Here is a 20865-nt window from a genome sequence, read left to right as displayed (position 1 = left end):
ATATAAAATCTTCCTACGCTTTCATATATTACTTTTTATATGATAATAACCAATTATAAATATTTTCGAAATAAAGTCAATTAATAAAGTAAAATTAATTATCAAAACTTTTTTATTAATGAGGTAAACATTTTATTTCTTTATATCCATAATATGCAATAACTTCTTTTATAAATTTTTATTTTTTATGTGTATTAAAGTACTAATTACCCTACAAGAGACTCCTCTTTCAACATGCTTTTTAATCTCCAAATTAAGCTAATGACAAAAAAATATATAATTTTAAAAAAAATCGTTTGCAAACAAGAAACAAATTTGTAGTTGAAACTACACAGCTCCTTATAATCGTTTGAAATTAAATATCTTTCAATAAAAAAATTAAAATTCTTATATTTTATAAGGATAAATATTTTTTTTCCTTGAACAGAAACTCTATTTTTCTTTAAACGGTTAATTAGTTTGAGACGATAAGAGGTTTTTCAGTAAGTAAAAATATTCTAGAAAGTACACGAATAAAAAAAAAATTAAAGACCGCTAATTAGATTTCAGTAATGTTTACGTGATGTTCAAAATTAAACAGATGATATTTATTTATTTTTTAGTTTCTGTTCCAAGTCACCTAAATTTCTTAACAAAATAAAAAAAAAAGTGTTATAAGAAAGAATAATATATTTAAAAATGTCAATATCTTTCTTTTTCAAAATAGTTGAATATAGTTAAGAGCATTTTTTCGTTTTATTTAAATTTTAAACCATGCTGGAAAAAAAATCGTCTGGAATTTAAAACGGACAAATTCTATAACTGTTCTTATATTACAGCAGAAACTTTTTTTTTTAATATAATTATGTTAAAATCACAGTTTTTTACCTCAGAAATTTTTACTTTATTTTAAACCATATCTATTTTGTCTGCATTTAGCTCTATCCATCCGTCCAAGGGGATTTGTATGGACCAGTTATAGATGAGATTCAAAAAAGTTTGAATGATGAGATGAGAGTTTTATCAAATAGTGAAAAGTAAGTTTTTTTCTTACATCATTTTTAAAAAAATACTGAAACCTAGCAATGATTTTAATCGACCGCATTAATGAAACTTAGCATGCCTTATAATTTACTATTGTTTTATACGTCTTAACAAAATATTAATACTAATAAAGAGCACATTAATGCAACTTCGCATAGGAACTTAGTTAGTTATCTTCATAATTTATTTTAGTTTCAAACAATTACCATTATTAACTAATGTAAATGCAATCTTATTTTCCTCTATCACTGGCTTAAAATATTGCTAAAATTACTGTCTTTGCATTAATGGTGTTGATAAAGTCATAAAATTTATTGTCTCCTATGTTAAACTACATTTTCAAATTTTGTAAGAAAGCGTTTTTGTAAGAAAAGAATTACGGGTTAAATGTAGGCAGTTTGATATTTCTATATATTATACTGTTATCTAGTGAGAATTAAAGAAAATTGTAAAAAAACAATTTGGAAACAATGCTAAGATACTGTTTGACGTAAAAATTCAAGGAAAAATGTAGTTCATCATTGTAATACATCATGCTCTTAAGTTTATCACCCAAAAAAGTTTCAAAATGTGTCTTATTTGATTAACCCAACATTTTAAGATAACAAATTATTAAAAAGTCAGAAAAGTATAAATTTTGAAAATTATTTTAACTAAAAAACGATGTGTTTTTTCCTTCTTTAGAGATATGTTCTTCTTCACATGTTTTCGCTAAACTATTCCAAGCTTTACAAATTATTCTGCAAAAGCTTGGAGTAGTTTAATAGAAAAAACATTTGAAGAAGAATATATCTAAAGAAGGAAAAAAACACATTGTTACAAATGTAGTCTGTAAAATGGGAGAAAAATCTACTCATCAAAATCTACATTGTGAGAAAAATCTGCAATCCGCTTTTGTGAAAAATCTACTCATATTTTTAAAAATCTAAAATTAAAAATTTGAAGAAAAAACACAAAAACCATGTGATTAATCACATAACTTTTAAAAAAATCCCTAAAAGCACTTTTAAAATTAAAAATTAAATATGCGATCGACTCAGTTTTTAAAAAAAAAATTTGTGAAAGGTTCATTTTCGACACCAAAATTATTTAAAACTTATGGTCTTGTGAAAAAAATATTTTTTGAACAGTTCATTTAAACAATTATCTACTAAAATAACTCTGTAGCAGTTTCTCATACCTTAATACTAGGGAAAAATATCCTATTGTATATTTTAATTAAACTTTTTGATCCTTCTTGTAAATCTGGCTAACGTCTAAAATTATATCAAATTAAATACTTCTATTTTTTTCAGTGTTTCTTCCCCGTACAAAACAGCCCATTTACGGCAACTTATGATAAGTTTAGAAAAGTTTTATGGACCACAAAAATCGTACGAAATGTACGCAGAAGAAGACATGAAACTTGGTGGTTGTTGGTAAGAGATTTCAAAACTTTATATTTTCACTAAAAAGAAAATTGCGACTAAAAAAATAATAACTAGTGACAAGTAATAAATTTCTAGTACTTGTGAGTAACGTCTAATAATAACGAGTTATAATAACAGGTGGAACAATTTTACTTGTTAGGTCATAATAACGAGTATTTTTGAAGTTTACCTCTTATGCGACTTCCAACAAGGTTGCGTTAAACGTTTAACGCTACATTTTTATTGGCCGGGAAATCACGTGGTAGGATGCAGTTTTCCCTCATTCACTTCCATATTGTTTTGGTTCTCACTAGCATAAAAATAATAAAAGTCATAAAAGTAGTGATTTTCTATAAATACTAGGAGGCTCTGCCCCCTGCTCGCTAACGCTCGCCAACCCCAGAGAATTGCTACGCAATCCTATGGGGTTCACGCCGTGAACCATGGCTCGCTCGCCAATGAACACAATGTTCTCGCACAAAGACATAGTATATTATCATCAAAGACATAGTATTTTATCATCAAAGACATAGTATTGTACTTATGTAGAAGAATTCTATCAATGTTCTTATTGGCTTTTAAAAAAGTATATTAGCTATTTAGATTGTACATGGTGAAAAAATCAAAACATTAGCTAAATGAGAAACATATTAGCAAAATAAATTATCAAATATTGCAGTTACTCACCTAAATTCAACTAAATGTGTATAATAAATTAGTTAATGCTAGAAATTCTGAAAGTTTTAGAAAAAAATTTTATTATTTAAAAATATAAACTTTAAACCCTAACTTTTCCTTGTGAGATAATAACCCTCAAAAAGTCTTTCATTTTCAAGAACACAAAAATTTGTTTTATCGCCAAATGAAATATTTTTTGGTGATCAGCATTATTGAAATCAATTTCTATATTAATTAACATTTGTGATAAAGTACATAACATTTTAGAACAAAATAAGGATGTTTTACATACAATAAATTAAAATGCATGGCTGTTAGCATTACCCGAGAAATACCACGTGGAGGTCGCCATGCTGCATTTCTAATCGGGGAGTTTTGATTTTGGCAGTTCCCCTTGCCTACTGCCAATAGAAGTTTCAATTAAATTTTTTCCAAAAAACATTTTTTTCTGCAAAGCTCTAAGAAATTAACACTAAGCATTTAGAATTTCTTTGAAAACACAATTATAGATTTGGCATCTTGGAGCAATTACTGAAAGGCTGTCAAATGACTTAACTCTTGACAGGCCAACATAAAGTTGTCCATGACTAAAAACTTGTTTAGTCAATACTAAACTGATTTTCTCAAAAGTCTGACCTTGTGACTTATTTATAGTCATGGATAAGGCCAGCCTAATTAATTCCTAATTGAGTTTAAATTAAATATTATCATGTTTTTAGGGTATGAATCTGATTTGAACAACCTGATAATGCTCACTCTGGTTATTGTTTCCGTTTTTAAAAGCGCTATATGTTGAGCCACCTCATGTGACATTAGACATGTGACATTTTTAGCAGCAATCATTGGTCGATTTTCTAACGTTGCCATTCGGGGAGTTGTAATGAGGCTTTTTTTTGGTGCCGTGTAAGAGAAATATATATATAGATATTTTTAGTTTGTTTTGATACACATATAATTTAATAGGGTAGTATTTTTTATTTTCAAATTTAGTGGAAAACAATTGTAAAAAATGAGTAAAAACAATGTGACGGATTTAAGGTTATGTCGAGGTACGTCTCTTGTGAATATCAATTGATTGTTAGGTTTTCTCTTCTGAAGTTACATTCGCATTCACATACATTATTTTTCCTATCTGTCATATGGTTTTGGTTTTTATAGATTTGGTTATATCTTACATATGGATATGAATTTTGGTTTTTATCTGTCATATGAAATCTCAATCTCGGCTACAAAGCAAAGTGTTATCGATCACAGCGGAAGGCTCGAGCCACAGAAAGTGAACCCTAACTTATCTCTAAAGAGTCTACTAACAATTAAAGTGTCTACTGACTTTAATTCATTTATGTATATTAAATGTCGGCTAGGAAGGAATCCTAATCTCTGGCTAAAATGAACTCGAACCACAAAAAGTGAGCTCTATGAAGTATCCACTGATATTTTGATTGATATAAGTATATGACGTATATCACACATATTTTCTCTAATATAAGTATATACCATGTATTACATATAAGTATGCCACAAATATTTTCTCTAATGTATAAGTAACATAACCATAGTTATGGTTATTATTAGTAACTGTTGTTAAAAGTAGTAGATTCTGTTTGTTAATTGTGTATGTGTAAGTTGTAAGCTAGAATTCGTATCGTTAGTTACTATGACGATATTTTAGAACAATTTAGAACAATATTTTCGAACAATTTATGACAATTTAGAACAATATTTTAGAACAATTTATGACAATTTAGAATAATATATTTAGAACAATTTATGTTTAAATAAAAAGTGTTATGTATTTTCTTGTTGTTATAAAATGAGTCAGAATTTTTATTTTAAGTAAATAAAGTAGAGAACGACAGAATATTGCACTTTCTGGCAGAGTCTCGCAAAAACTGTATACCGTCAGTAATACTGTAATTTTATGTAAGAAAAACCATTTTCATTTTTCTAAAGTAGTTAATTATAACATCCCTAAAATAATGAAACACTAAAGCAAAAATTTATTCCAGTTTAACTCTAATTCCATTCCTTGTTTACAGATATTCAAAGATAATAAAACTGAGCTCAGATCAAATCTCTTTGGATACCAATTCTCTGAACTAGGTTTAAAATACCTCTAATCTTGGTAACGAGAAAAATGACTTAATTTTTCTTTTATTGATCTAGACGTTTACTCTTTCTACCTTGTTAGGCGACACTTTATTTTCATCCCTGTAATGTGGGATCCATGATTGTTATTCAGTTCGCTTGTTAGACGAATGAAGCATTAAATAAGGAAAATTGAGCCTTTAGAAATTTGTCTAAAAGCTTTCAATTACTTAGAGTGGGGGTTTTCTTACTCACTTAATTGTCCTTAAAAGGAAGGTTTGGCGATGAATGCTGTCCTTTCTGTTCAGTGCCAAGCGAGACAATTTCGTCTGTTAAGCGGTTTTGTTTTCATTATTTTAATAGACTTTTTAAAAGACAGAAGGCACTCGGAGAATAAAAACAACCTCGTGAAGTTATTTTAATCTTCATCGTTTTGAGTTCATGTTATGTTTAAAATTAACTTATTATTTTAAGTTTGCACAACATACCTGTAATTTTCTTTACCATTTTGGCTTTTAAAATTATTTTTCAAAAAGAGGTTTGCATAATACTTTTCAGTTCAAGTAGTAAACTACTTATTAAGAAAAAAAATTTTTTTTTTGGATGAAATTATTTTTGTTTGACTGACCTTTATAAATGGATGTGAAGTTTTCTTTGTTTATTACAAAATAACAAAATGTGCAAAAAAAATAAAAACAACATTATCGAGACCAAACTTTGACTCAACTAGTGAGAGCCTGTCATTTTAATTTAATTTTATTTTATAACTTTCGTTGAACAGCCCACCCAATTTTTTTGGGGTTTGCGACTACTAATGTTCAACTCTGTAGCCTTGTAATTTTGAACCCAATCCAGAAGACAAGTGCACTCCTGCATTAAGTATTAGGAGAATTTGCCTTTGTGGAGGATTTTTTAATGAAACTAACCATCATTTGCGTTACATGGAGAGGAAAACCACGAAAACTTCTCACATTTTGCCTGACGGTAAGGTGATTCTAAGCCATGATCCGTCTACCACTGAGGATATTTTATATCAGCTCTGTGGTCAGTTCAAGCCAGATACAGAATTCGTATCGAACAGCCATTGCTGGGATTCGAACCTGATATCATTTCAATTAATGACAGTTCTTGATTAGAATTGAAAGAAAAGTGGGGGTTTTTTTCAGAGAAATTATCCACTTAAATTATTGCCTACATTAATTAGCGTGTTTGAATTATCTCTCTCTAACCAATAAAATTGCACATTCAGAAAAACTTTTGGCCTAATAATCTGGCTGTAGTGTACTCCGATGCGATTTCTGTGGTTTGAGATACCCACTTAATGTATGCAATGAATGTATACTGATGATACTTTAATTTACTTGAATAAAATATCTTTTCGGGTTAATTCAGACCCTCAATATTAAAAGTTACTTTAAGTTTGATCTCAATACCAATCTGATAGTCTAGTCTCCTTAATGTTAATTTTATTTTCTTTAATATTCAGATAACTTTAAAACTAGTTGCGCTAATTAATATCTTTGAACTCTTTTATAAAAAACAAAACTAATTGAACAAAAGATAGTTTATATTTAATTTTAGCTTCTGTAATTATTTTTTTACTTAATACCGATTAAATTACTTTCTGAAACTATGCTAACAGCAATATGAAATAGTAGAATCTGAAAGTTTAAAAAATAAAAAATACTTAAAAGATATAATTTCGAACTCATCTATTATTTTTTTATAACCCAGAAACTGTTTGACATATTTCTCTCAAATTTTAATTAAAACGGCACAGTTTACAACGGGGGAAAAATTTGAATTTTCGCTCTTTGAATTTAAAAAATATTTAATTATTATTAGCTTTTAATAAGCAGTTATTAAAATATTATTTTTGCCTGAATTTAACTTTAAATAGAAGAGTCTTATGAATGACAAGAAAAAAAAATTTCATTAGAGAAATTATTTCCTAAGATAGGAAGAAAGAATCAAAAAGTTATTAACTCTCCTCTCATTGAGATAAGAAATTTAAAAATGTGTTCTGGGTGGAAAATAATTATTAAAAAATGTAAAATTTGTTAATAACAAACCATGTTTTGTGATTTATGTACATTTAAAATTTGTGCTTTATTTTTACTGATTCTAACATTTCATTGAGTACTTTATTCCAATTTTTTTAGCAAGAAGAGCAATTTTTCAGAGCCTATTAGACATTGGAATTATGGAAGATTTTCTGAAAGCAAAGGTATGCTTCTTCAGATTAAAGATTTTTTAAACTATTTTATGAAAACATTTAAACGGAATCTTAATCAAATAAATGAACACTAGTTTAATTTTTTTTAATCTCTTTTAATTTTAACTTTAGTATTTAACTATTAAGGATTGCTATTAAACTTTATTTTCGTGAAACATCTGATACTTATCTCGTCTAGAATAGTTCTTGAATCATTACTACACCCATGTTCATAAATTAAGGATAATTCAGAATCACTCGAAAATTGAATTCGAAAGTAAAATTTTCACCTGTAGAATTATCCCACACATCTTCAAGAATAATGATCAATTACAGGAAGCCATTAGATGACTACCTGCATCAACGGTTACTACAGTTTCAAGGCAAACCGTGTACACAAGTTTGGGAAATATTGGCCAATATACCTGCTGCATGGCTTGTTAGATGTATTTCGCTTATGGCTACTCACTGACGTCAGCGATTAGCCTGGAGTAGAAATCATGCAATGTGGACATCGTAATAGTGGGCTTATGAGATGTTTCCCTGAAGTGTCAAGGGTTAGCTTGCAATCTGATTCACGTCGAACTTTCATATGGAAAACGCCAGTACTCCAGATACCCATGTACACCAAGAGGAGCATCATTGAATGACACCGTTCGGTGTTGCAGAATTTCTAGTTTGGGGTGGAATTATACTGGGCTCCAGAACATATCTGAATGTTCAAATCGGAATAACGACAAACCAAATTTATCATTCTGGAACAACATTTGCTTTTATCTAGCAACTTAATTTATGAACATGGGTGTGTGTATCATTATAAAAGCATTAAAGAAAACATTTAAATTGCAGATGTATAAAGAGAGCTATCGAACATAATTTTGCTAAATATATTAACCAACCATTATCAATCTACTGTTGCGTCAGTTCTTTGAGATTTATTGCTATCCCATTACAGTTTTAAACTCTTAATTCCTTCGATGACAACTAAAACATTATTTTCTTATCTATGTTACTAGCTTGCGGTTTTTTTCGTATTACCGGGAAAGCATCTTTCCATGCGTTATATTTGTTGAACGTAAATACGCAGATGTGCAATCTTGTACGGCCTGTAAGTATGAAAACTTAGTTGTAACTAAGTATGAAAAGCTCCATCTAAAGTAACAATACTAAAGGAATGTTATTATAAGAAATGTAATCCTTGGGGACAAAATGTGACTTATTATAATGCCCCAAGATTGTAGATTGTATAGATTGATCTTTTGCAATGTTCATATTACTTTCCTACCTTAAACAAAACTTATTTTAAATCCCCATGAAAAGTATATTAGCCGTTCTGAATTCCGATTTTGATTAAAGTTGAGGATTAAATCACTACAGATGTATATTTATTTATTTGAAAAATATTTTATTGTATATCTCGTTTAAACATGTAAAAAAATGGCGACTAAAAGAAAGATAATTCAACGTAACTATAGTAAGGTCAAAATATTTTCTCATTTCAATGTAACTGTCTTTTTATTTAATTTCCTTAATTGTATATTTTTTTTACAAATTTTATATTAACAATGGATTATAGGATAAAAAAGAAATAGCACTAGCATTTAATTTTTCTAACCAGTAATATTTCAAGCAAAAGGAAAAAGGTTTCAGTTAAATTAAATAATAGCTCAAAAAATATAAATTCCTCTTTGAAAAACAAGCCTTTTAAATTAAATTCGTTTAATTAATTTTTTTAACTAAAATTATCATCTAACTTAATCTCAAGGATTATAATACAAATATGCGAATTAATTGCTTTATGTAAACTTCGCTTTCAAAAAAAAGTTTTGCCATTTTTTCCTCATTGAAATAAATGAAAATGTTATAAAATAATCCCTCTTGCTTAACTTTTTGTAATCTTGAAAATCTTTTTAAAAATTATTTATGAATATTTAAAAAGTTCAACGTGCAAATCCTTTTGATATTAGTATTTTCACCAAAACAAATATTTATTGTAACTAAGCATTTTAAAAATATGTTATATAAAAAACAATAGAAGGACTTGGTACAATATAATGATAATTAATCATATTTTCGAATTGTGAAGGATATCGTTTTTAGCGATTTTTTGAAATGAAAAGCAAGACAGTTTTTATTTTGGCAATAAGATGTCTAAGTTTAGTGTATTTATTATCTAGTGAAAATTTCAGAAACATATAAAGTATCTATCTATAAACTGTACTAAAGAACAGTTCGATGTAAACATTTTATCTTCAGAAAAAATTAGGCTTGAGACTATATTGCTCAAAGCCCTTCAGTTCATATTAATCTTTATCTATTCTATACGCATGTTGACTGTTTCACTTTTAACTACAATCGTGTTTTAATACTTCAGACAATTATATCATTTTGATTTAAAAGGCCGATGAACTACCCAGTTACCTATAGCTACCAAAACTATGTCATAGAATCTCATGGTGTAGAACGAAACAGAGATTTACTATACCTTTCATGTTTCTCGTGTTCAGTGTAAAAAGGGGGGAGGCGAAAATTGGCTTATTTTAGCCGCTGTAATATCGGAATTCTTTCATTTATCACTTAAATGCTTCTTTTTTGAGAATAAAATTCATGAAAATTGTAATATTTCCGTTAATTTCTTCCATTTAACGAAAATTACTTACTTCCCAATCTACTTTTTAACAATTTTTAACCATTGAGAAAATTATTGTTGTTCTGGGTTTTTCACGTCCGCACACTTTTTGACTACATCAACTTTAATACATAATCTCAAATAATTTTTTTTTTATTTCCAATGGCAGGCCAATTTAAAAGAACAAAAAGGATAAAACAACAAGAAAAACAAGGCAAAAAGAGATAAATAAAATTGAATGCACAGTGACATGCTTAGCCCATACGGGCCCTAGCTTCCCAGTAGCGTGCACACACAGTAGTGGAGATGAGCGCAGGACAGACGGAAATATGGGGCAAGTCCATGTCCTCCCCAAGGCGACAAAGCTTGCATTTAGGAGAGTCAAAAATGTTTATGCTAAAAAGGTGTTTGGCCAGACAGTCATGGCCCGTTACAAGTCTAAAGAGAGCGACTGCCGTAAACCTGGGCTGATTTGGGATAGTTAAAATATGGTTGAACCAGGTTTTGTGTATATTGCTTGTACTGAAATTCTATGAGAGCATGTTCCGGAATTGGTTTCGGACCAGCAATTTAAATGAGTGCAGAGAGATGGAGCAACGAGATGCTTGGGCAATAGTTGTTCCTTTCTTGGCCAAGAAATCAAATAAAGAGTTGTAAAATTCGCAACAAAAAAAATCCCACTAACATAAGCATAAATTTTAAAAAAAATTTAACAGCCGTAGCAATAACTAAAAAGCAACTAAAAAAAGCAGATAATAATTTTGAAACTCCATGTAGTTAATTGTTTCCCAAACAGAGTTTTCGTTTTTATTTTCACACAGTATTAACTGTATACACAGTATTTTTATGCTCTTTTTATGATTAACTTATTCATAATTACTGTCTTAGCGGTGGTAGTATAGATAGGAATACTGAAAAAATAAGAAGAATTTGTGACGTCTTAAGAAACGTATATTAAAGAAAATTGAAAAACCTAACTAGCCCATTGGACAGCAAAAAAACAAGCATAAATTAATGCAGTTTTTGCAACTCATGACTTGAAAAGTTCTGGTGCTTATGAAAATCTAATCATATAAAAAGTACCGACAATGCGCTCACAATTTTTTTTCTTTTGTAAGTAATCGCTATTATATTGGATATTATTTCTAGTTCATATTACTTCATTTTTTATTCATTTATTTATTTTTTATTCATTTATTTATTTTTTATTCATTTATTTATTTATTTTTTGTAAATAAATTTTTTTACGAAGTTTGCAATGGAATTACACCGAAGAGCCATTACATTATGACCACCCTCCATATGAAACAATGGGCTTGCCCAGATTTTCATGGTTTCTCACCCAAGAACAATGTTTTCATGGGCCACATTAGGACCCATAATCCTCATAGAACAATCCCTGACGTCAGTAAACTACTTGAACATAGTTGCAGACCAGGTTCACGCATTCATGGCAACAGTTTTTCCTGAGGGGGATGGTGTTTACCAACAGGATAATGCACCATGTCATAAGGGTTGAATCGTCGAGGAACATTCCAGTGACTTTCAAGTCATGTCTTGGNATTCGAACATTCTGCAATACTCAAGGCATATCTCGCAGGCAGCTACTGCGATTCTTGCAAACAGCATTATCAACAGGGGTGTCATAAACCAGTGTTTTCATATGACTCCAAAAATCAAGACATTATAGGTCGGGTGACCGAGGAGGCCCTATAATTTTGCTAGCAGTTTTGAGGGCTAAAGGTGGTCCTACATGTTATTAGCAGGGTGGTCATAATGTAATGGCTCTTCGGTGTACATCATCGGTAAACTTTTTTTATTTTTGATGGAGCTCAAAATGAGAGTTTAAGGAAATTGCCATAGGTCGAAATGTGTGTTTGAAACATGCATATTTAAAGAAACGAACATAGCTTCACGTGCCCATTTGAAAAACTGAACATAATGTAACTGAGTTAGCACAGGGAGAATTGCACAGTGAATTATGACCCTGTGAATTATGACATGAGAAATCATTCAATTGTAAAAAAAGAGAAAATATACCGAGTACTGCAATCCCATGACCCAAACTCTCATGTCAACATTGTACACATAACTCAAAAGTCCCCTTTTATAATAAACATTGAGCACAAACATTCAATACTTATGTTATTCTTGCGTATCAAAGCAATATGAAAATTCCATTAATATTTTTTTTAAATCCAGGAAAAATCTTTGTTCTCTAATTAATTAGTTAACTCTTTTAAAATACAATCTTTGCAGCAGCAGGGGAAAAAAAGAAATCAAATGATATGTCCATTTTTTTAAGCATACATTTCAAATTAATTTTCTTTTATACTCATATTGAACTATGTTTACTTTTAAACATCGAAAGATATACTGAATTTCAAAATCTATTCTCTGCGGTTTTATTGAATTGAAAATTCAAACAAACGAATTGAAACAACAGTATTTTCCATTAAAAGCATGAGGACAAAGTAAATGAATATGCGAGTCATTTAAAAGTGTTATTAATCTTTTTTCATACAGTCTCCATCTGTATTTTAAAGGCTAAAAGCACTGTAATGAAAAACCATACTTTCAATTTGTTCAGGAAAATGTTTTTGGCAAGAAACACCATTACTTTCCAAGTACTCAATAACATACTCCAGTGTATTGTGCTGTTGTCCATTAGAAATCTAATAGGTATTATACTAAAAAGCAGTTTGCTATAGGAATGCCACCTTTTGGAGAGAAAAAAAATTGCAAAACTATATTGCTCCAGACCTACATTTACAACTTACATGCCAGGTCAGGATTTCGTCAACTAGCAAATTGCTAATTAAAAAACTTCTAAACTTCTAATTACAAAAAAACGCAGTAGCGAAAATTGCAAGTAACTTCTGATGATCTGGATTTTTGATCGATTTTCGACTTTTTTCATTTTTTAATATAGTCATTTCAATTTCGATATTTTTAATACAATCTTATTTCGAAAACCGAATTTTAAATTTGCGTAATAATTTTTTAACGTGCTTTATTCGTGATGATTTCATCATAAATCCATAGCATTTACCGACCATTTTCTCGGTAGTAATTTTTCATTTTTAGGTCTTTTTTTAAATGGCTTTTCAAATAATGAAATTTTTAATATGATTTCAAATTTGACCAATCACTTTTTAACGAGCTCATTTTCCAACTATGCCACCGTAAATCAACGTCATTTTCTTATCGAATTCTCCGCAGTTGCTACAGTCAGTGGTCTGCTGATCCTGCAATTTCCGCATCGTTTTTAAAATCTCTTTATTTCAAATACTATATACAATCGAAGTATTCGGAATCGTGCGTTTCAGCATTTAAACTTTCATACGAATATAAATGTTTAATATTTACCATTCCAGTGATCTTTTTATTGCAATAAGTCACACAGCAATGATTATGCTAATTTCCCTGCATCACATAATGTATTGCAATACAGTTTTAAAAATTCTTGTATGAACTCTGATTTTGCTAGTAGTTTTTTTTATTATGGTACACAATTTTTACTTTATCATGTAATTTCGTATTTTAATATTGTGAATTAAATTTTCCTATTTCTACATTCCAGAGCCTTTTTTACCAAGCTGTAGTGATGGTAAGTAACAATCAAATATTTTCACTAAGTTGCTCGTAAACCTTTAAAATGTATCGTATAAATGTAATCAATTCTGTATTTTGCTGAATGTAATCTTTAAAATGTATCTTTTCTCGGTAGCTGTTTATAGAAATTGGCTGAAGTTTTCAAAGTATACATTTTTTACTTACGAAGCACAATGGTTTCGTGAAAGGAGTTGCATTGAAACTATATGGTTTTTATAGTAAATATTAAAGTCTAAAATTTAAAGGTTTATAATTTAAGCATAAAAATTTTAAGGTTAGAAAAATTTAAAAATATATTTTTCAAAAAAATGGTAAACTTAAATGTTAGTCAGACGATTACAAATTTATCTATAAAAGAATGAAAATATCTCAAAAATTATCCTTTTTCTCCTGCAAAATTTTAAAAAATAAAAGTTTAAATGAAGCTAATTTGCTAAACTTCTTTGAAAGTCACCATGTTGAACACCTTTGAGTCAAAAAATCAGTAAAAAATCTTGTTTTTTGCCCACTTTTCGTACATATTTTAGTCACGATTCGTACATGTTTCCATTAAATAAAATTAAAATGAAGTGAAATAAAATGCTTTGTATGTAACGAAATCTAAGCCTAAAAACGAAAAATCTCCAGTGGTGGACGGATCATGGGTTAGAGATCCCTTGTCGTATGATTAACAGGGTTTTCTTTTTTTTCTATCCACGTAACGTTACTTAGAGTTAGTTCAAATGAAAAGTATTTCCCGAAGGGGAACTTTTTATTTTATTTTATAACCGGCATTAACCAGCTGACTCAATTCCGAGTTTACGACTATCATTGTTCAACTCCACAGCCTTCTAATTTTGAACTCAACTCAGAAGACAATGGCGCTCCTGGATCAAGCATTGAAACAAACTAGCCTTCGTGGAAGAATTTTTGATGGTATTAACTTGCATTTGTGTTACGTGAAGAGTAAAACCACCAAAACCTCCAATGGTTAGCCGATTAGCAAGGGTATTTTAGCCCATGATCCGTCTACCACTGATGATATTTTACGGCAGCACTGTGGTCGATGCAACCCGGGAGCAGAATTCATATTAACCAGCCTCTGTCAACCAGCCTGGGTCACTTCAATGGGAAGCGAACGCTTTAGCCTTCGCTCTAACCACCGTGGCTCCCGAAGGTTAACTTATCCTAATCCTTGATTCAGAAATTCTCTTGTCATCAAATTTGGGTTCATAATTACGATACAGAATTTAATATTGATGTAACCACAAATTCGATTTAGACCAGTTGTTCGATACCGGTGAAAAAATTTAAAAATTATTTTCATTAGAGCATTATTCATAAAATCAAACAGATAGTTTAATATACCCAAAGATATTAAAACTATCTAATACTAAATACTGGATTTAGATTCATTCATTATATTATTTTCATTTATTCTACAAGAGTTAATTTACTTAATTTTACAATAAATTGATAACAAGTTTTTAGGCAAAATAATCGCATAAACCTTCATCAAAAATAAAAATGTATAGTGTGGTGGAGAAACTGTTCTTTTTAATTTTTAATTAACTTTGACTCTCTCTTATTTATAGTAGCTCTTGAAAGTTTAAAGAGAAAGTGCCATATGTTTTTCTTTTTGTAAATTATAAAAAAAAAATGATCACGTGCATAGTATGTAATACTAATTTAGAAAAATACTTGTTTGCACTTATCCGAAATATTTCTTCCTCCCCTATCAAAATATGCATTACTAATTTAATGAGATTTAATCTTGTTTATTTTATTATCAACTACATAATCTTATAAGATTAAATTGCCATATTTTTCGTAGACGTAAAATTTTTCCTAACTTGTGAATGTTTTTTAAAAACGCTTTTAATTTCCAAATTTAACTTGTAGATAAATAGTATTTTATGTCTGTGGGTGTAATTTAATTAAATTAAATTAGATAAACGATTTTTTTTTCGAGATTATATAACATACACTCACCATAATTATGATAATTCAGCTGCGTGTAACATAAATTCTTTCGCCTAAAATAAAGTTATTCTAGAGTAGTGTTGAAAAACGTTGAATTTATTTCATAAATTTATCAATTATTATTCAAAGATTCTCAATAATTTGAAAAGTTATTCAAAGATAAGACTGTCGGCAAATTTCATAAATAGTTTTAAAAAATTGCTTCATAATTAAAAAAGGAGAATAATTTTAACATAGATTTATTTATTTTACTCATATTTTGTTGAAATATGACTTTTAAAATTGAATTGTAGAAAAACTTAACGAACTAACTTCTTGAATGTTTGAACCATGAAACTTAACATAAATACAGTTTTTGTGGAATATATTGCGGTAAGAAAATTATTAAACTTCGACAAACGCACTTGTGATGAAGAATCGTTAATCATTTTTATATATACTCTGAGCTAAAATCAACTCTTTGCAATTATGCACACCGGGATTTTAATTGGAAATTTTAGTTTCCTAATTACTTTCTTTTCCATTTAATTTATAAGGTTAATTTGTAACTCCTTAGTATTTGATACAATTTAATACATTAGAAGACCGATTTCAATTGGAAATATCGATTCGTTAATTTGACACTCCTTAGCATTTGATACAATTTAATACGTTAGAAGACAGATTTCAATTTGAAATATCGATACAAATTTGATTTATTTTCTATTGATTTATTTTAATTACTTTTACAAGTTTTCAATATACTTTACATTACCTACTAAATACTCTTTATACCTTTGTTTAAGAAGTATTATCGTTTTTATATATTATAAGATTCAAGCTTAAATTATAGAAATCTTTAATGGAGCATTTGGTTGAAATAATCGTGATACAAAATTTTATGAAATACAATCTTTCGGGCGCAAAGTCTCACTAAAGCAATAACTCTCAAATAAAACTCGTGTGATCATTGCATAGAAGAGTAAAAAGAAAATAGTGTTCTCTCATTTTAAATATTTATGTTTAGCTCAATAACTCTTCGAAACTTAACATACTGCAATCTAACAACTTAAAATGCTGCAGTTCCATTGTGAGTTACTCAAAATATAAATTTCAAAATGTTCTGAACTCAAATTACGGTATTCTGAATGTTAGAAACTCAAAATAAAGCGATCAGGATTTGAAAACTCGAAATAAATCAGTCAGGATATTGGAAACAAAGAAATACAGAATTACGAATTTTAGGAATTTGAAATACAGTACTTTGAATGTCAGGAATGTGAATTACTGAAAGGCCCTTATGTCCGAAACTCTAAATGCATGAATTACAGCACTTCAAATGCCAAAAACTCGAAATAAAGAAATTCTTATATCAGAAACTAGAAAGATAAAAGATCTCAATATCGGAAACTCTAGGTACAGCAGTCCCGTTGTTGAGAACTCAAAATAACGTAGTTTATATTCCGGGTACCTGAAATATAGCTGCTTGAATCTCAGATACTCATAATGATTGGCCCGACTAGGAACTAGATCGGCCTATGCATTATGAGTACAACCAACAACACGAAGAATTTTGCATCACGTATGATATATACTGACCGGATATATATCTTGACAAAATCTAGATTACGTTAGCCGCAAAAGTATTTCGAAAAAGTTTTACAGAAAGCAATAAGATGTCAGCATGTACTACTGGACATCAAGAATCGTAAGAAATAAATTTTCTTATTTGCATTATATTGAGTATAGTGCGCAAATTGGATAATTTCCTTCTCTCCGTTAGAATACTCGCTATATCGGTAATCTACAACTTAGCGAATACAGTTTCGTGCAAAATGTTTCCATCCAGTATATTTTTATAAGTTGTTTAATCTTTTTACTGTTTATGAATATAAACTTTAAAAAATTGCATTATAAGTCCATACAAAGTCCATACTGTTTTAAAAACATATGGTTATTTTAAAAGACTGATAGTTTTCATTTTATCTTTTTATTGTGATCAACTTAGAATAATAATATAATGGTTAGGGACTTGTGCACACCATTGTACAAACTTAACACGATTTCTAAAACCTATGTTTGAAAAATAAAATATCATTTTAAAAACTTGAATAAAAGTAGTAAATTCTCCCTTTTGTTTACGCATTAGAATATTATATGGAATATTCTCATCATAAGCGAGCGCATTTTTTCATCTGTTACAGATCCCACCACGATGCCTTACTTGTCCAGTATTTCTGTGTATCCTCCTCTTGACCTCAGCCCTCATTTTAACCCTTTGGTCACAGATTATTACGCAAACGTTAGCTATGATCAACTGATGGTAAAACTTTCTGCGCAGGCGCAGAACTGTCAAACTGAAGTGCGCATTGACGACAAATACGGACCTAGCAGGTGAGTTTTTATTCTTAAGAATAATATTAGCTTAATCTTCGCAGATTTTTATTACCAGTGTTAGATAATTTCAATTTGTACATTTTCATGTCTATCTTAAACAAAAACTCAAATTACTCGTAAATTCGTGGAAATTCTTCTATTATATATGTTTTTAATGTAAAGTTTCTTTATTCATCTTATATATATATATATATATATGCACCGAAGAGCCGTTACATTATGACCACCCTCCATCTATAACAATGAGCTCGCCCAGGTTTTCATGGTTTCTCGCCCAGGAGCAATGTTTTCATGGGGCACATTAGGACCCATAATCCTCATAGAACAATCCCTGACGTCTGTAAGCTACTTGAATATAGGTTCAGATCAGGTTCACCCATTCATGGCAACAGTTTTTCCTGTGGGGGATGGTGTTTACCAACAGGATAATGCACCATGTCATAAAGGTCGAATCGTCAAGGACTGGTTCGAGGAACATTCCAGTGGCTTTCAAGTCATGTCTTGGCTCCCAAATTCACCTGACCTTAATCCAATAGAGCATTTGTGGTCCTACTTGGAAAACCAAATTCATGCTGCCACGCTATCCCCTCGCAATGTGAGGGAATTGCAGGAACAGTTGGTAGGCGCTTGGTACCAGATACCTCAGACTACCTATCAGCGCCTTGTGGAATCAATGCAACGGCGGGTGCTAGCAGTTTTGATGGCTAAGGGTTGGTCCTACTTGTTATTAGCAGGGTGGTCATAATGATGTTTAGTTATTCCGCGACCATATAATTTCCAAATTAGGTGTTTCTTCGGAACATGCGGTTCAACGCCAGGGGACCATTTTTGTCAAAATAAAGTTAAACTTTGCCACCAAGCCCTCAACCACCTATACCTTGAGGTAGGTAATTGGACTCTGTATCAACGAAATTCTTATGTGCCAGCGAAATTGTAGAAATCATTTATAGTTCGCTCACCAGGAGTTGGCACTTGGCTCCACCTCCTGGGACGCAGAGTTCATTCAGAGCGGGAGTAAGAAGAGTAACATCTCCGCTCTTGAAATTGAAACCCTTGATGCGCGCCAAACGCAAACAGTTAATTCTTTTTCAGTTACTTACTTCGCTTTATCATCTGCTATTATACCTTTCATTTCTCTAGCTAATTAAATATATTTTAAATTTAAAAACTGTTGTTTTCCTAGAAAAATGTCTCAAAAAGGACAAATTATTTACTCAAGAGAGAGAAATATCACAAAAATGGGGCGGAATATCATCACATCTATGAAATATTTAATGTTTAAAAAATGCACATAAAGTTTGCGAAATAAATATTTTTGCCATACGATCGCCAAATAGCAACCTTGTTCAGTATTGCTCATAACCTTCTCCCAAAAACTGGGAAATAGTAGCCTCGTATATCACGTGATGAAGGAGGAGCCAAGTGCCAACTCCTGGTGAACGAACTATATCCGATATGGTATTCTATATAAAACCCTATATTGTGAATTAATTTTTAATTATAAACCTAAGGTTGAGCAGTGGTGGCTGAGAGGATAGAGTTCGCCTTCCAATGAGGGTAACCGGTTTCAAATCTCAGGGATGGCTGGTCGATACAAATTCGGCATCCAGCTCGCGCCGACCACAGTGCTGACGTAAAATATCCTCAATGGTAGATGGATCATAAGTTAGAGTCCCCTTGACGTCAGGGATACGTCTAGGGAGGTTCTCTCCATGTAACGCAAATGTGGGTTAGTTCCATCAAAAAGGCCTCCATGAAGGCAAATTTCTCCTTGTACTTGGTCCAGGAGTTCCCTTGTCTTTTGGAATGGGTTCAAAATTCAAAGGCTACAAAATTGAACATTAGTAGTCGTAAACCCAAAATCGGATCGGCTGTTCTGCTAATGATTATGAAATAAAATAAAATCTAAGAGGTTTCTCTCAAAACTACTTCTTGTGTGAATTTCCGGACACTTAACTATTTTAATGTGAATTTTTACATTCTTAAATTTAATCCATAAACTAATGTAATGATAATTCTTTTAGAACAACTAACTACACGCTGGGAGTAGGAGAGAATAGAATTAATTTCTTACTGGTAGACATAACACACACAGAGCCCTGGATAATCAATACCTACACTCTCTTTGTGCAGAGACTGACCATTACGCATGAGGAGCCTCCCTTTGATCCTGCCACTCAACATCAAGTCTGCAGCTTACATCAGGTAACAATATTTTTCTTGCTCTCCTGGTGTTAAATTAATCAATTGCTAAATGCATGCCTTCACCTTTTGAAAGCTTATTTATTATAGAAAGTGAGAATTTGTGATGGACGAAAAAAGTTTACTCACAAAAACGCGGAAAACTAGATCAGAGTATTTTTACCTAGGGATTGGTCATCCTGACTTTATGTGATCTCTCGAATGCAGCGTAGGTTTGCTAGACTTTTAATGCGAGGCTAAACTGAACTATATTTCCGTTTAAGTTAAATACTAATATGGTGTCATGAAGTTTGAGAATGACGATAATCTGGTTCAACTTAGCACCCTATTAAGGCTGAAGCAAGCTGGAATATATTATGATTCAACAGGCTCCAGCTTAGGCTAAATGGAAAATCCAACTTATTGCGAAATGGCATAATATTTACTAGGCTTATTGCAGTAAGGCTTGTTGTCGCATTGCAGAATGACGTCAGCGTTTGCAAACAGCTGGTTTTTCCAATTAGCCTATGACATATAATTAAAAAAAAAGATTTTTCTCAGAATGTATAACTTATGAGGGCCGGAATAGCTTGGTTGGTAGGGCACTGGGCCCATGTCCAAGAGGTCATGGGTTTGCCGGTTGAAGATGGTGACTGGTGCACGTTAAATCTGTCGAGCCACAAAGTCCT

The 20865-nt window shown here is 30.7% G+C and overlaps 1 protein-coding gene across 1 annotated transcript in view; it reads left to right on the top strand.

Moving 5' to 3' along the window:
* LOC107452261 (cadherin-like and PC-esterase domain-containing protein 1) overlaps window positions 1-20865 on the top strand; it is a 250281-nt gene that overhangs the window by 209781 nt on the left and 19635 nt on the right. The window contains exons 13-18 of the mRNA XM_043040510.2: window positions 919-1016; window positions 2319-2441; window positions 7361-7425; window positions 13626-13652; window positions 17803-17992; window positions 20020-20200. Of these exons, the coding sequence (XP_042896444.1) occupies window positions 919-1016; window positions 2319-2441; window positions 7361-7425; window positions 13626-13652; window positions 17803-17992; window positions 20020-20200 (684 nt within the window). The remainder of the gene's footprint in view (window positions 1-918; window positions 1017-2318; window positions 2442-7360; window positions 7426-13625; window positions 13653-17802; window positions 17993-20019; window positions 20201-20865) is intronic.

This window comes from Parasteatoda tepidariorum, chromosome 3 (genome assembly GCF_043381705.1).
Source record: "Parasteatoda tepidariorum isolate YZ-2023 chromosome 3, CAS_Ptep_4.0, whole genome shotgun sequence".
Lineage (NCBI taxonomy): Eukaryota > Metazoa > Arthropoda > Arachnida > Araneae > Theridiidae > Parasteatoda > Parasteatoda tepidariorum.
Note: the sequence above shows the minus strand (reverse complement) of the source record. Positions and strands in the feature narration are given on the sequence as shown.